Here is a 12,787-nt window from a genome sequence, read left to right as displayed (position 1 = left end):
TCCCGGCACCTCCGTCTGAGAAACGAGGGGTCGCGATTGAGGCAGAGATGGGTTCCGGGCCCGGGGACCCACTGTCTTGGGCAAACAGCGTCGCAACGAGACATCCTGGAGTCCCTTACCAGGCTTAAGACGCTCAGAATAAGAGCCTCTACTGTTCTGGGTCCCCGCCCCTGCGCACCACGTGACGCCGGCGTCCTCGCGGCCCCGCCCAGCTCCCCGCGCCGCGCACCGCTTCCGGTGTGGGCGGAAAGCGGAAGTGTGGGAGGGTCTGCGGGGCGGGCGCTGGGAGGTCCTGCGGGAGGATGGAGCACTGAGCGGGTCAGGGCGGCTGCCGGCAGCGCCATGGAGACGGTGCAGCTGAGGAACCCGCCGCGCCGGTGAGGGGCCGCTGGCTGAGAGGAAGCGGGTGGGGGAGGGAAAGGCGGGAGCTGGCGGAGGAAAGACAGCCGTGTGCGAGCCCCCCGGGGGAAGGGACCTGCGGGGCGTGGCGACCCGGCTGATGGGGCACCTGCTGAATGGGGGACCTCCGGCGGATGGGGCTCCCGAGGGCAGCGCGCAAGGAGGGGATCAACGTGGGGCTGGTTAGGGAGAGCACTTGCGGAGGGGGACGTTCTGGGGCGATGCCAAAGGGAGCAACTGAGGGACCTGGAGACAAGTTAGGGAGAGCACCTGCTCAGGGGGTGGGGGTGGAGGAGGTGCACAGGGGGAGGCCAGCCTAGCAGGGACTCTCCGAGATGCGGGGAATGCTGGAGGAAGATGAGATCTGATGAGGGGTCCGTCTGAGGGGGATCCGGACGAGCAGAGAGGAGAGCTGGGTGGACTCCACGGGAGGGAGTCCCACCCGAGAGGCGCCGGGCGGGGAGGATCTGGTGAGGGGGAAGCGTTGCTCCTAAGGCCGAAGGGGTACCGTGAAGGGGTGAAGGGGTGAAGGTCTGCCAGGGAAGGCTTCGAGGAGGATGGCATTTAGGAAGACGATCCTGGCAGGGTCCTCACTCTGTCATGGTGATGGCATCTTTCATTCCTGATATCCAGTGTTTTATTCGCCTCACGCCCTCCACAGCCCCTCAGAACCCAGTGTTGGGAGGTAGATAAGGAAACAGAATATTTTCAAGACGGGCACGTGGAGGCCTAGATTAAGATTGGAGGCACAGTCCTGTGAGTTTCCTTCTTTGCTCTCGGTCTGGGTCACTGGGCCCTTTCCAGGCCTCTATTGTGTTGTGAGTTTCAGCTCCAGATCCACAGCTACCTGGAATTGTTTGAGGTCAAGCTCAGGAAGGTGGCGGAGCCTAGGAAACCTGCCCTCCTGGGTTGGCTGCAGTGGTAGCATTGATTTGCTCTGTGGACACCAGGGTCTTAAGTCAGTCACTTTGCCACGTCTGGAGAAAAGGAGACAGTAGCGACTGAGGGAGTCGTGCTGCTCTGGGGTGCAGCATAGTTCGCTGCTGCCTCACAGAGACCTCTGACTTCCTGCAGCAGAGTGAGCACTGAAGTAGGAAGTGTTGAGTGTGTGGGAGTGTGGGGCAATGGAGAGGTGAAGGGAAGGGATTGGCAGCCTGGGCTGCGCACTCGGGGTTTGTTTTTGAAGTGCACAAACTGCAGGAGGCAAATAGCTGGTTGGGATAGACTCATAATGCACCCCGCTGCGATGTGCCGAGACCGAAATAATAATGATTATTACACCCATAGAGCACTTACTGAATGCCAGACCCTGTTTTTTGGGTGCTGTCTTTGTCTCCTGTTGAACCATATGAAATTGCTGATCTCTGACCATTTTTGACCTATAAAAATGGTAATTTTGTATTACTCAGTTTATTATTGACCCATGTGGCCCTCACCACAGCTCTCTGTGGTGGCTGTTTCTGTGTCTGTGTCTGTTTTACAGGTGATAACACCGAGGCACAGAGAGGTTAGTCATGTGTTGGAGGTCCCACAGTTAGTACGTGGCAGGGCTGGAATGTTAATCCAGGCGGTGTGGTCCAGAGTCCGTGCTCGGACTGCCTCACTCCGATGCCTCTCTGGAAGTACCCCTATTTCACAGGGCCTCACGTGTATCAGCAAGATCTGCAATCGCACGTAGTGATTCAGTTATAAATGTACACTGGTTACATTTTTTTTTTCCTGAAACATGTTCCAAGGCTTCGGTTTAATTGAAAGACAATTAGGTATCTGAGTTTTTTTTCTACCTTTGCCTTATGCTGTGTAATCTTGGGCAAAAGAGTAAGCCTTTTGGATTTTAAAAAATGTATGAAATGTGCAAGAAAAGAGCATCGAAGGGCTGAATTTTCACATGACTGGTGCTTTCCTGCTCTCACAACTAGTGAAGTGCCTTCTTTGCAGCCAATTAACTTTATCATCATTTGTACTAGTTTGTTAGGGCTGCCATGTCAGTTTCACAGACTGGGTGACTTCAGCAACAGAAATTCATTTTCTCATAGTTTTAGAGGCTGGAAGCCTGAGATCAAGGCATCTGCAGGGTTGTTCCTTTTGAGGCCTGTTTCCTTGGTTTGTAGATCGCTGTCTCCCTTCTATGTCTTCATATCATCTTCCTTTTGTGCCCATCTGTGTCCTCATCTACTCTCATAAGGACACTAGTCATGTTGTATTAGGGCCCACCCAGATGACCTGGTTTTACATTAATTACCTCTTCAAAGGCCCTGTCTCCAAACACAGTCACATTTGGAGGTTCTTCAACATATGAATTTGGGGGGTCGGGGAACACATTACTTTTATTATCATTAAAAACTTCATCAATTTATCTTATTTATTTGTTGCAACCCATCCACATTGAATACTGTGTGGAAAGAGGCATGGGTATACATAAATAAAATGAACCTTACTAGAGTTCTAAGATGGAAGAAAGAAGTTTGAGATTTAGCCAAACCTGTAAGTAACTACTTCATAAACACCTTTATTTGGGTTGGAAAGGTACAGGTGTCTTTTCAGAGGTTCAGACTGTATGTGTTTCTAGCAATCCCAATGTAGGAAATGCTCTTTGTGCTCGTGAGTTAGACGTTTGTGTGTGACTAAGTGAGTGATGATAGATTAAAGTTGATGGTTATGTAGGAGGTTGATTGATAAAGTGAGTTGCTATTAGAGAATAGTGTGGCGGAAGGTGTAGGGTGCATTTCTGGGATGCTGGCCATGCACGTGGCTATCTGACTTAGGAGAAGAGCATCTGCTGGTATTTGGTCCATGGAGGCTGTGTTGGCCACGCCTGTTGGTTTCTGAGTAAGCTGTGAAACTACCTAGGACCTGGGCAAGTCCCAGCTGAGAGAGCTGAATCATCAGAGTTGGGCTGTTATGGTATGGTACTTCTTCCATGAAGACTCGTGGTGTAAAATATCATTAAGTCACTTGTCAAAAGATTTTTCATAGAAATCCTATTTGTTAATAATCCAGTAATACTTCTTGGGGTGAAATTCTGTGTGGGTGTTTTTCCTGTTGTAAATCCTCACCTGAGGATATTTTTCCCATTGATTTTTAGAGAGAGTGGAAGGGAGGGGGAGCTAGAAAGGGGAGGAATGGAGAGAAAGAGAGAGAGAGAGAGAGAGAGAGAGAGAGAGAAACACCAATGTGATGTGAGACATTGATTGGTTAGAGCTGGGGATAGATTTAAACAGTGGTTCTCAACCTTCTGGCCCTTTAAATACAGTTCCTCATGTTGTGACCCAACCATAAAATTATTTTCGTTGCTACTTCATAACTGTAATGTTGCTACTGTTATGAATCGTAATGTAAATATCTGATATGCAGGATGGTCTTAGGCGACCCCTGTGAAAGGGTCGTTCGACCCCCAAAGGGGTCGCGACCCACAGGTTGAGAACCACTGGGATAGAACCTGCAACCCTTCAGAGTGTGGGCCAATGCTGTAACCCCTGAACAGCACTAGCCAGGGCGTGAAATTCTATTTTATTTTGAAAACTCACAAAGACTGCTGATAAAGGGTTATGATTCCCATCATTACATTCGTTAATCCATTTAGCAAGTGTTTATTGACCACCTCTGGGTTATCAGGCATCAGTGATATAAAGAACCCTTAAGCCGGAACCAAAAACAAACAAAAGAGCACTTAGATTGTTTTTAAAAAGTATCTGAGCAGTCATGTAAAGTTTGACTTGTCAAAGTATTATCAGAGGCTTGCAGCTGTCTCTCTCGTGGCCGCAGCAGTTTCCTTTGTTATGCCGTGGTCTCCCTGTAGTTGAAATAGCGAGTTTAGTCTTTTGTTAACCACAAAGTCAACTTCCAAGGAACACATTTGATCTTCCTTTATATAAGCTGTTTATAAAACTTTAATTATACTTGAGGAATGAGGTATTGTCCATTGTTTATATAGTTACAAAAAAGTCCCCTGATTTATGAGATGTCATTCTAACTTCTGAGTTCATAGGATTTCACTTCTGTCCTGGCCAGTGTGGCTCAGTTGCTTTAGCCTTGTCCCAGGCACCGAAGGACCTCGGGTTCGGTTCCCAGTCAGGGCACATACTCGGTTGTGGGTTCCATCCTCAGTTGGGGTGCATACAGAAGGCCGATCAATGTTTCTCAAATCGAAGTTTCTCTCTCAAATCAATAAAGAACATTTTTAAAAAAGAAATTTTACTTCTGAAGTTTAAGAGGAGTTTCACTTCAGCCCTTGATGTTTGGAAGCTGGGAGTTTTTAATGATGTCATTGGAATTTAATTTTTAGGAACTTTTGTTTTTCAAAGGTCACCGTGTCATTTTGTTATGTTAACTTTCAAGTTATGATAATTATTGACTTGGTGTAAAACTCCATTTCTCTAGTACATAGTCTTTGATATTTAGAAAATTCTATTAAATTATTCTTTTTAGATCAGTGTTTATTGGTAGATACACTTGATATGTCTATAGTTTTGTTATCTTCTGGTTTTGCTATTTTTCTCTAGGAAGTTACACATTTGTGTGTGTGTGTGTGTGTGTGTGTGTGTTTAAAAATTCAAGTTTTTGTGTGTGTGTGTGAGTGTAAAAATTGGTATTGTTCAGCTAGTTTAAACCTTTTCTTTACAAAGAAATCACCAGTGTGACTACTACTATATTTCACCATTTCCTGAGCTCTCTTTTCTTTGTTGTCTTTTGTAGTTTCAGGAAGTCATTGTGTAGAAGATATACACGGGCACACAAATATTCCTTAGCAGGCTCCTTCTTTAAGCCTGTTAATACTTTTCAGAGGTCTCGGAGTTTAAAATAATATTATTAATTTATAACCTCCCATGTGTGTTATGGTTGTTTGGCATAGACAGAAAAATCTGAATTATCTGGAAGTTGTAAGCAACCATATATCTTTGATTTTGGGGGACTAGTCAGAGGTACATGACTACTTGTGGGAGAGTTTTTGTGATACTGTTTGACACTCTCAGCTGCCTAGGTATATTTCACTTTTGATCATGTCTAAGCATATACTTTCTACTTCCTGTTCCTGTGATACCTGTAAAATCTTTGTGTTTCGACAAAATTATCAACAACTTGTTAATGGTGGGCAAGGATCTTCTATGTATTCCTTAATCTCCAATCTTAAGACCATGTTTCAGTTGATAGTTAACTTTACATTAAACCTCTTTTCTGAAGAGATAGTTATACCATTTTAATTCATGGGATATTCAGATTTAAATGAATTAATTATAAAGGTTACATCCAATGCTTGAATCTACTCTATAGCATTTCAGCCACATGATTTATTTTCTGTTTAAAGCTTCCAGTGATGGGGATCTAGGAATTACTTAAGGCCGTCTAAACCACTTTAGAACTACTTTTTTTTTTTAATCCTCACTGAAGGAGTGAGGATGTTTTTTAGAGAGTGTGGAAGGGAGGTGGGAAGGGTGAGGTGGGAGAGAGAGAGAGAGAGAGAGAGAGAGACTGACTCCTGTACGCACCCCGACTGGGGCTGGGGATCAAACCTGCAACCCAGATATGTGACCTTGACTGGGAATCACGCCAGTGACCCTTCAATGTGTGGGCTGATGTTCTAACCATTGGGCAACATGGGCCAGGGCTATAACTACTTTTTTTTTTTTTAATATATTTTATTGATTTTTTTACAGAGAGGAAGGGAGAGGGATAGAGAGTTAGAAACATCAATGAGAGAGGAACATCGACCGGCTGCCTCCTGCACACCCCTCACTGGGGATGTGCCCGCACCAAGGTACATGCCCTTGACCGGAATCGAACCCGGGACCCTTCAGTCCGTAGGCCGACGCTCTATCCATTGAGCCAAACCGCTTAGGGCTATAACTACTTTTGTTACAAAATTCTTACACCTGTTGGACTGAAGTTAGCCTCTTGGTAGCTCTCCACCACCTTATCCTGATTTTGCTCATCAGGGTGACCCAGGACACATGTTATACTTCCATAGGACAGCCCTTCAGCTTCCCTTATAAGTCGCTTAGTTTACTTTTGTTGTTGTTTACTAGTGAAGACTTCATAGAGGAATTCCTAAGATGCTAATTTTGTATTTAAAAAACATTTTTTTATTGATTTCAGAGAAGAAGGGAAGGAGAGATAGAAACATCAATGATGAGATAGAATCATTGATTGGCTGCCCTCTTCACGCCGCACACTGGGGATCAAGCCCACAACCCGGGCATATGCCCTGACTGGGAATCAAACTGGGCACATTGTTTATTTTAAAATTAGCATCTTAGGCCCAGCTGGCGTGACTCAGTGGTTGAGCCTCGACCTATGAGCCAGGAGGTTACGGTTCGATTCCTGGTCAGGGCACATCCCTGGGTTGTGGGCTCAATCCCCAGTAGGGGCTGTGCAGGAGGCAGCTGATCAATGATTATCTCTCAGCATTGATGTTTCTATCTCTCTCTCCCTCTCCTTCCCTCTCTGAAATCAATAAAAATATATTAAAAAAATAAAATAATGTATTTTGTGTTCTAGTTGCTAACAAGTAAAATGTGTTTTGTGTTTATATTTCTTCAATCACAGGCAGCTGAAAAAGTTGGATGAAGATAGTTTAACTAAACAGCCAGAAGAAGTGTTTGATGTCTTAGAGAAACTTGGAGAAGGGTGAGTATATAGAAAATATAGGTAGATGCCAGTCATTTTCTTCCCCCAACACCAGAAGGATATGAACCTTTCTTCTGGCAATATTTTGCAAACCTAAGGAGAAGAAAGGGAGATGATACATATTGGCACTGCTCTGGGTGGGGAAGGAGGTAAATTTACATCTTGAAATGCCCTTTCCCTCTTTCCTCAGTCACTTTTCTAGAAAGATTTAGTGATTCTGGTCTTTTTAACACCAAGGACATCTATTGGGTTTTTTTGTTTTGTTTTGTTTTTGTTTTTTACTTTTGTAGAATCCATGGTTTGCATGATTTTTATCTATTTAACAGCACTAATTAGTTTATACTTTATTTAAAATTTTTTGTCAGTCAGACATTTTAATTTGTAGTTCATGACTTCTAATTGATATGTAATAATTTGTTTCAATTTTAAAAAGGAATTCAGCATTTTAGTTAGTGCAACATTGTGAAATATAGTAAATAAATCAAGAACTATTACTAGTTTTATGTCTTCCTAAGAGATCCAAAATCCCAGGTTTGGTACCAGTGGACTTCCTGAATCACAGATTTGTGGATGAGTTTATAATGTACTGGTGACATTTAGTAATAGTAATGGCCATTATTGACTTTCATGATACATAAAGGTTACATCATAATTTTTTTGTACTTTTACATATCCTTTTCATTCTTGTGTGTGTGCTTATTTATTCTCCTGTAATTAAAGAATACTAAATTTTAGGGATACCCTTTCTTAAGTTTTTGCTGTTAATTTTTAAATAGGTAATTCTTATTCAAAATTCAAAAAGCATAAAAGTGTACACAGTGAAAAAAATCTGCCCCCTACCTCTATCTCTCCACATCCCAGAAGCAACCAGTGTAACAGTTTTTTATGTATACTTCAGAAATAGTTTGTATATATAAGCAAATAAGGGTGTGTGTGTGTGTGTGTGTGTGTGTGTGTGTGTTTTAAGTCTCTTACAAGTACTGATTTAAGAGAAGAACTGAAATGTTAACTTTAAAAAATGTCTATTCTCTATTTACTGTAGGTTCTGATTTTATTTTATTTTTTTTTAAATATTTTAATAATTTTTATTTCTTAAAGTATTACAAAGAGTATTACATATGTCTCCTTTTTTCCCCCCCTTGACATTCCCCCGGCCCCTACCCCCTGCCCCCCCCCGCCCCGTGTCTTGTGTCCATTGGTTAATCTTATATGCATGCATATAAGTCCTTCAGTTGGTCTCTTAATCCCCCCCCCCAACCCTCCCCAGGCTTCCCACTGTAGTTTAACATTCTGTTCAATGTTGCTCTGCTTCTGTATCTACCCCTGTTCATCAGTCCATACTGGTCCCCTTTATTTGTCCCAACCTCACTGGAGTAGTCTCAACCTCACCAGGGCCGTCTGAGCCTCACCAGGGCCGTTTCAACCTCACCGGGGCCGTCCCTACCTCACGGGGGCCGTTTCAACCTCACCGGGGCCGTCCCTACCTCACGGGGGCCGTTTCAACCTCACCGGGGTCGTCCCTACCTCACGGGGGCCGTTTCAACCTCACCGGGGTCGTCCCTACCTCACGGGGGCCGTTTCAACCTCACCAGGGTTGTCCCTACCACACCGGGGCCGTTTCAACCTGACCGGGGTTGTCCCTACCACACCGGGGCCGTTTCAACCTGACCGGGGTTGTCCCTACCACATCGGGGCCGTTTCGACCTGACCGGGGCCGTCCCTACCACACCGGGGCCGTTTCAACCTCACTGGGGTCGTCCCTACCACACCGGGGCCGTTTCAACCTGACCGGGGTTGTCCCTACCACACCGGGGCCGTTTCAACCTCACCGGGGTCGTCCCTACCTCACGGGGGCCGTTTCAACCTCACCGGGGCCGTCCCTACCACACCAGGGCCGTTTCAACCTCACCGGGGTTGTCCCTACCACACCGGGGCCGTTTCAACCTGACCGGGGTTGTCCCTACCACACCGGGGCCGTTTCGACCTGACTGGGGTCGTCCCTACCTCACGGGGGCCGTTTCAACCTCACCGGGGTCGTCCCTACCTCACGGGGGCCGTTTCAACCTCACTGGGGTTGTCCCTACCACACCGGGGCTGTTTCAACCTGACCGGGGTTGTCCCTACCACACCGGGGCCGTTTCAACCTCACCGGGGTCGTCCCTACCTCACGGGGGCCGTTTCAACCTCACCGGGGTCGTCCCTAACACACCGGGGCCGTTTCGACCTGACCGGGGTCATCCCTACCTCACGGGGGCTGTTTCAACCTCACCGGGGTCGTCCCTACCACACCGGGGCCGTTTCGACCTGACCGGGGTTATTTTATTTTTTTAAAAAAATATATATTTTATTGATTTTTTACAGAGAAGAAGGGAGAGGGACAGAAAGTTAGAAACATTGATGAGAGAGATCAATCAGCTGCCTCCTGCACACCCCCCACTGGGGATGTGCCCGCAATCAAGGTACATACCCTTGACCGGAATCTAACCTGGGACCCTTGAGTCTGAAGGCCGACGCTCTATCCACTGAGCCAAACCGGTTCGGCAGGTTCTGATTTTAAATGTCTGTTGTTTAATTACTATATACTCTTTAAAATCAAGTCTTATATGTCATTAAATTATTTTGGGGTTTAGTGTCATTTATGCCTACTGGAGTTCAAGTAGAGGCCCAGTGCATGAAAATTCATGCACTGGAGACGCGGGGGGGGCGGTCCCTCAGCCCTACCTGCCCCCTCTCACAGTCTGGGAGCCTTCAGGGGCGGGAGGCGACCTGGCCATCAGGGGAAGGCGATGCCCCATCACATCTCTGCTCCTGCCACTGCCGGCAACACAAGTGTCTGCCGGCCCTGGGCGGCTGGAGGGCTGAGGGGACTGGGGGACTCCGGAGGTAGGCGCCCCGGCGGGGCTGAGGGGACTGGGCCGCCATCTTGTGGCTGTGGACACCACCATCTTTGAGGGTGTGATAGTCAATTAGCATATTCCCTCCTTATTGGCTTTGGGCGCCATTATCTTTGAGATGGCACGAGGGTCAATTAGCATATTCCCTCTTTATTAGATAGGATAATCACGTTAAACCAGCCATGGGCAAACTACGGCCCTCAGGCCAGATCCGGCCCGCTTGAAATGAATAAAACTAAAAAAAAAAAAAAGACCGTACCCTTTTATGTAATGATGTTTACTTTGAATTTATATTAGTTCACACAAACACTCCATCCATGCTTTTGTTCCGGCCCTCCGGTCCAGTTTAAGAACCCATTGTGGCCCTCGAGTCAAAAAGTTTGCCCACCCCTGCATTAAACCCTATCCTGGATTACATGGAATAGGTTTTTCATGGATTACCTCCTTGTAAAAAGCATTAGTCATCATCTTTTTGTAAGTTGGAAAAATACTCTTTGGAATCCAGCACGAAATTCAGCAGAGAAGGAAAGTAAAAGATGATACCATCTGTGCTGCTAAAGACAAGTTGCAAGATAAATCTGAAGACTGCAAGTTGACTTTGCAGCATGAAAGGTATGAGAAAACAACTGCCCTCTACATCTCCTGCCTGCCTTTTTCAGCTTTAGCTTGGCATCCTTGCTATTTTCCTCAAAGAAATGAATCTAAGGCCCTTAATCTAACAACGATCACAGGTTATGCTTTGAATAAGATAAAGAGTGCTAGGCATAACTGACTATGTAACTAACTTGTTTCTTTCATTTTTTAGTAGAAGTGTGTTACAGCAATAAGGGTATAGACTTTGAAGTCAGACAGACCTGTGTTAAAACCCTTGCTCTGCTGTTTATTAGTCATAATAAACAAGTGAGCTTGGGAAAATTGCTTAATATTTTGAAGCTTCACAAGCCTCAGCTATAATATGGGGATATTAGTATCTCTCTCTTAGGGTTGAATATTACATGAGATAATGGGGGTAAAGTACTTAGTACAGTGCTTGTCACATAGTAAGTGCTCAGTAAGTGGGCAACTAGTATTTTATTTTTAACTGTATCAACTGAAGCATTTTTCAGATTTCCTCATGTCAAATTAAAGTTAAATCTTAGGTCTTCAAGTATATTTAGGTGTTCTTTAAGGGAGCTGTGTCTGGATTGATTGGGTTTGGAGAATATGAAAAGAAAACTATAGACAGAACATAATGTAAGGAAAAACTAAGCTAATTATGATTATTTTTAATTGTGTTTTAGACCCATGAACATCCTCATCGATGGAAATTTTCCTATAAAAATATTACCAGGGACAAAAAAATAATGCTTCAAGTCTTTCTTCCCATATTATTCTTCCCACAAATGCTTGAATTTCTGTCATTATGGCTGAAAGAACCTGATCAAGCCTCATTTAAGCAGCAAAGTCCTGAAGGAAGACCTTAACTGCACTTACTTCTCAACACAAACTGCCATGCCATCCTTAAACTGTTCTGGAAAATGAATGGATTGCAAACTCGCACTGACATGTGCCTTGTGAAAATAACTGGCTAAAGGACAGCATTTTAAGGAAATTGTGTGGATCTGTGGACAGTGGAGCCAAAGCTCCAGACCAGGAAGACTGGACAGCACTTGGAAAGTGCTTTGAATTAAAGCCTAGTGGTTTTTCCCTCCTATTTTACTTAATGGTGTATACAGTGCCTCATAAAAACATCTTGCCTGTGGTTTCATAGCTAGTGAGTGGTAATGTTAAGACTTGTACCTGGTTAATTTGCCCTCAAATATTTCTGTTTTTCTACATTGATCTTTGCCTTGTATGGCTTATGGGAAACGCGTGCTTCCCACCATCATTGCCAGTTAAATTTCACTGTTTCTTTTGTAGGCAATCAGGTCTTAAGGGCCTTGCCTGTAAGTGAGCATGATTGCTTACTGGTAAGCCTTCTAAATCCTCTTTAGATCACTGTAAGTGCAGTATGTAGAATTAGGTATCTTAATTGCTCATATGAACTATCAGAGTTTTCTTTGCTATCAAGATGGCATAAGGAAGCATGGAGAGTATTCTGGTCAACATTACTGAATGAGCATGTGGAGCTCTCCTTTCCATTTTAAATACATAAGAATAATGAGTGAAAATTAATTTTTTAAATATTAGGATACATAGACAGCTATGGATCCGTGATAGAAAAGATATCTGAAACAGTAAGAAAGGGGTAAAGCATGTCTGTCCTTGTCAGAGATTGCAGGTGGGCTTTCTACATGAAGTTATGGGCTGTGACGAGCTCTGCATCTATGAACTAAATCTGAAATAAATTTGTGTATCATATGTGGACTGGAGAAAAAGGGGAGATGCTGGTCTGACGATAGGAACTGGGCCGGGACTGCATTCAGGTCTGGTATCTTCAGGGGCAAAACCCTCAAACTTCTAATATGAGATCAGGTTTAAATTGTACAGCCTGGATGACTGGCTGAGGGAACTATGAAACCATCATGGACTGCTCATGACAGTGAGCATTATATAGAGAAAAATCATTCAAGATAAAAGGAAACTCATACAAAAAAATCCACTGCCATGATATAATCAGCAGACCTAACAAATGGGAGAATTCACACCCAAGGAAGTAGAAATAATGGAGCAGTCTGAAAAGAGATTTAACATGTTTGTTTATGATTTTCAAAAAGATAAAAGGAGGGAATGACATCCTTAAAAGAATACCAGATTATTAACATGAACAGTCAGCCAGCCCCATGAATAATAAGAAGCTGGGAATCTTGACAATGAAAACTACAATTATTGAAGTTCTAAAGGCCTAATAAATTGGATAAACAGTAAACTAGAGAAGCTGAAAAGAGAAT

At 44.4% G+C, this 12,787-nt stretch overlaps 1 protein-coding gene across 2 annotated transcripts in view; it reads left to right on the top strand.

The window, feature by feature from the left end:
• Nucleotides 1–288: 288 nt before the first annotated feature.
• STK4 (serine/threonine kinase 4) overlaps nt 289–12,787 on the top strand; it is a 90,144-nt gene continuing 77,645 nt past the window's right edge. For both annotated transcript variants that reach the window (XM_070420870.1, XM_070420871.1), the window contains exons 1-2: nt 289–377; nt 6,943–7,023. In XM_070420870.1, coding sequence (XP_070276971.1) covers nt 343–377; nt 6,943–7,023 — 116 coding nt within the window. In that variant the 5' untranslated portion in view covers nt 289–342. The remainder of the gene's footprint in view (nt 378–6,942; nt 7,024–12,787) is intronic.

Source organism: Myotis yumanensis, unplaced genomic scaffold (assembly GCF_028538775.1).
Source record: "Myotis yumanensis isolate MYYU_CA2020_CCGP unplaced genomic scaffold, mMyoYum1.0.hap1 SCAF_7, whole genome shotgun sequence".
NCBI lineage: Eukaryota > Metazoa > Chordata > Mammalia > Chiroptera > Vespertilionidae > Myotis > Myotis yumanensis.
The sequence above is the reverse complement of the archived record's forward strand: the minus strand, read 5'-3'. Positions and strand labels throughout refer to the sequence as shown.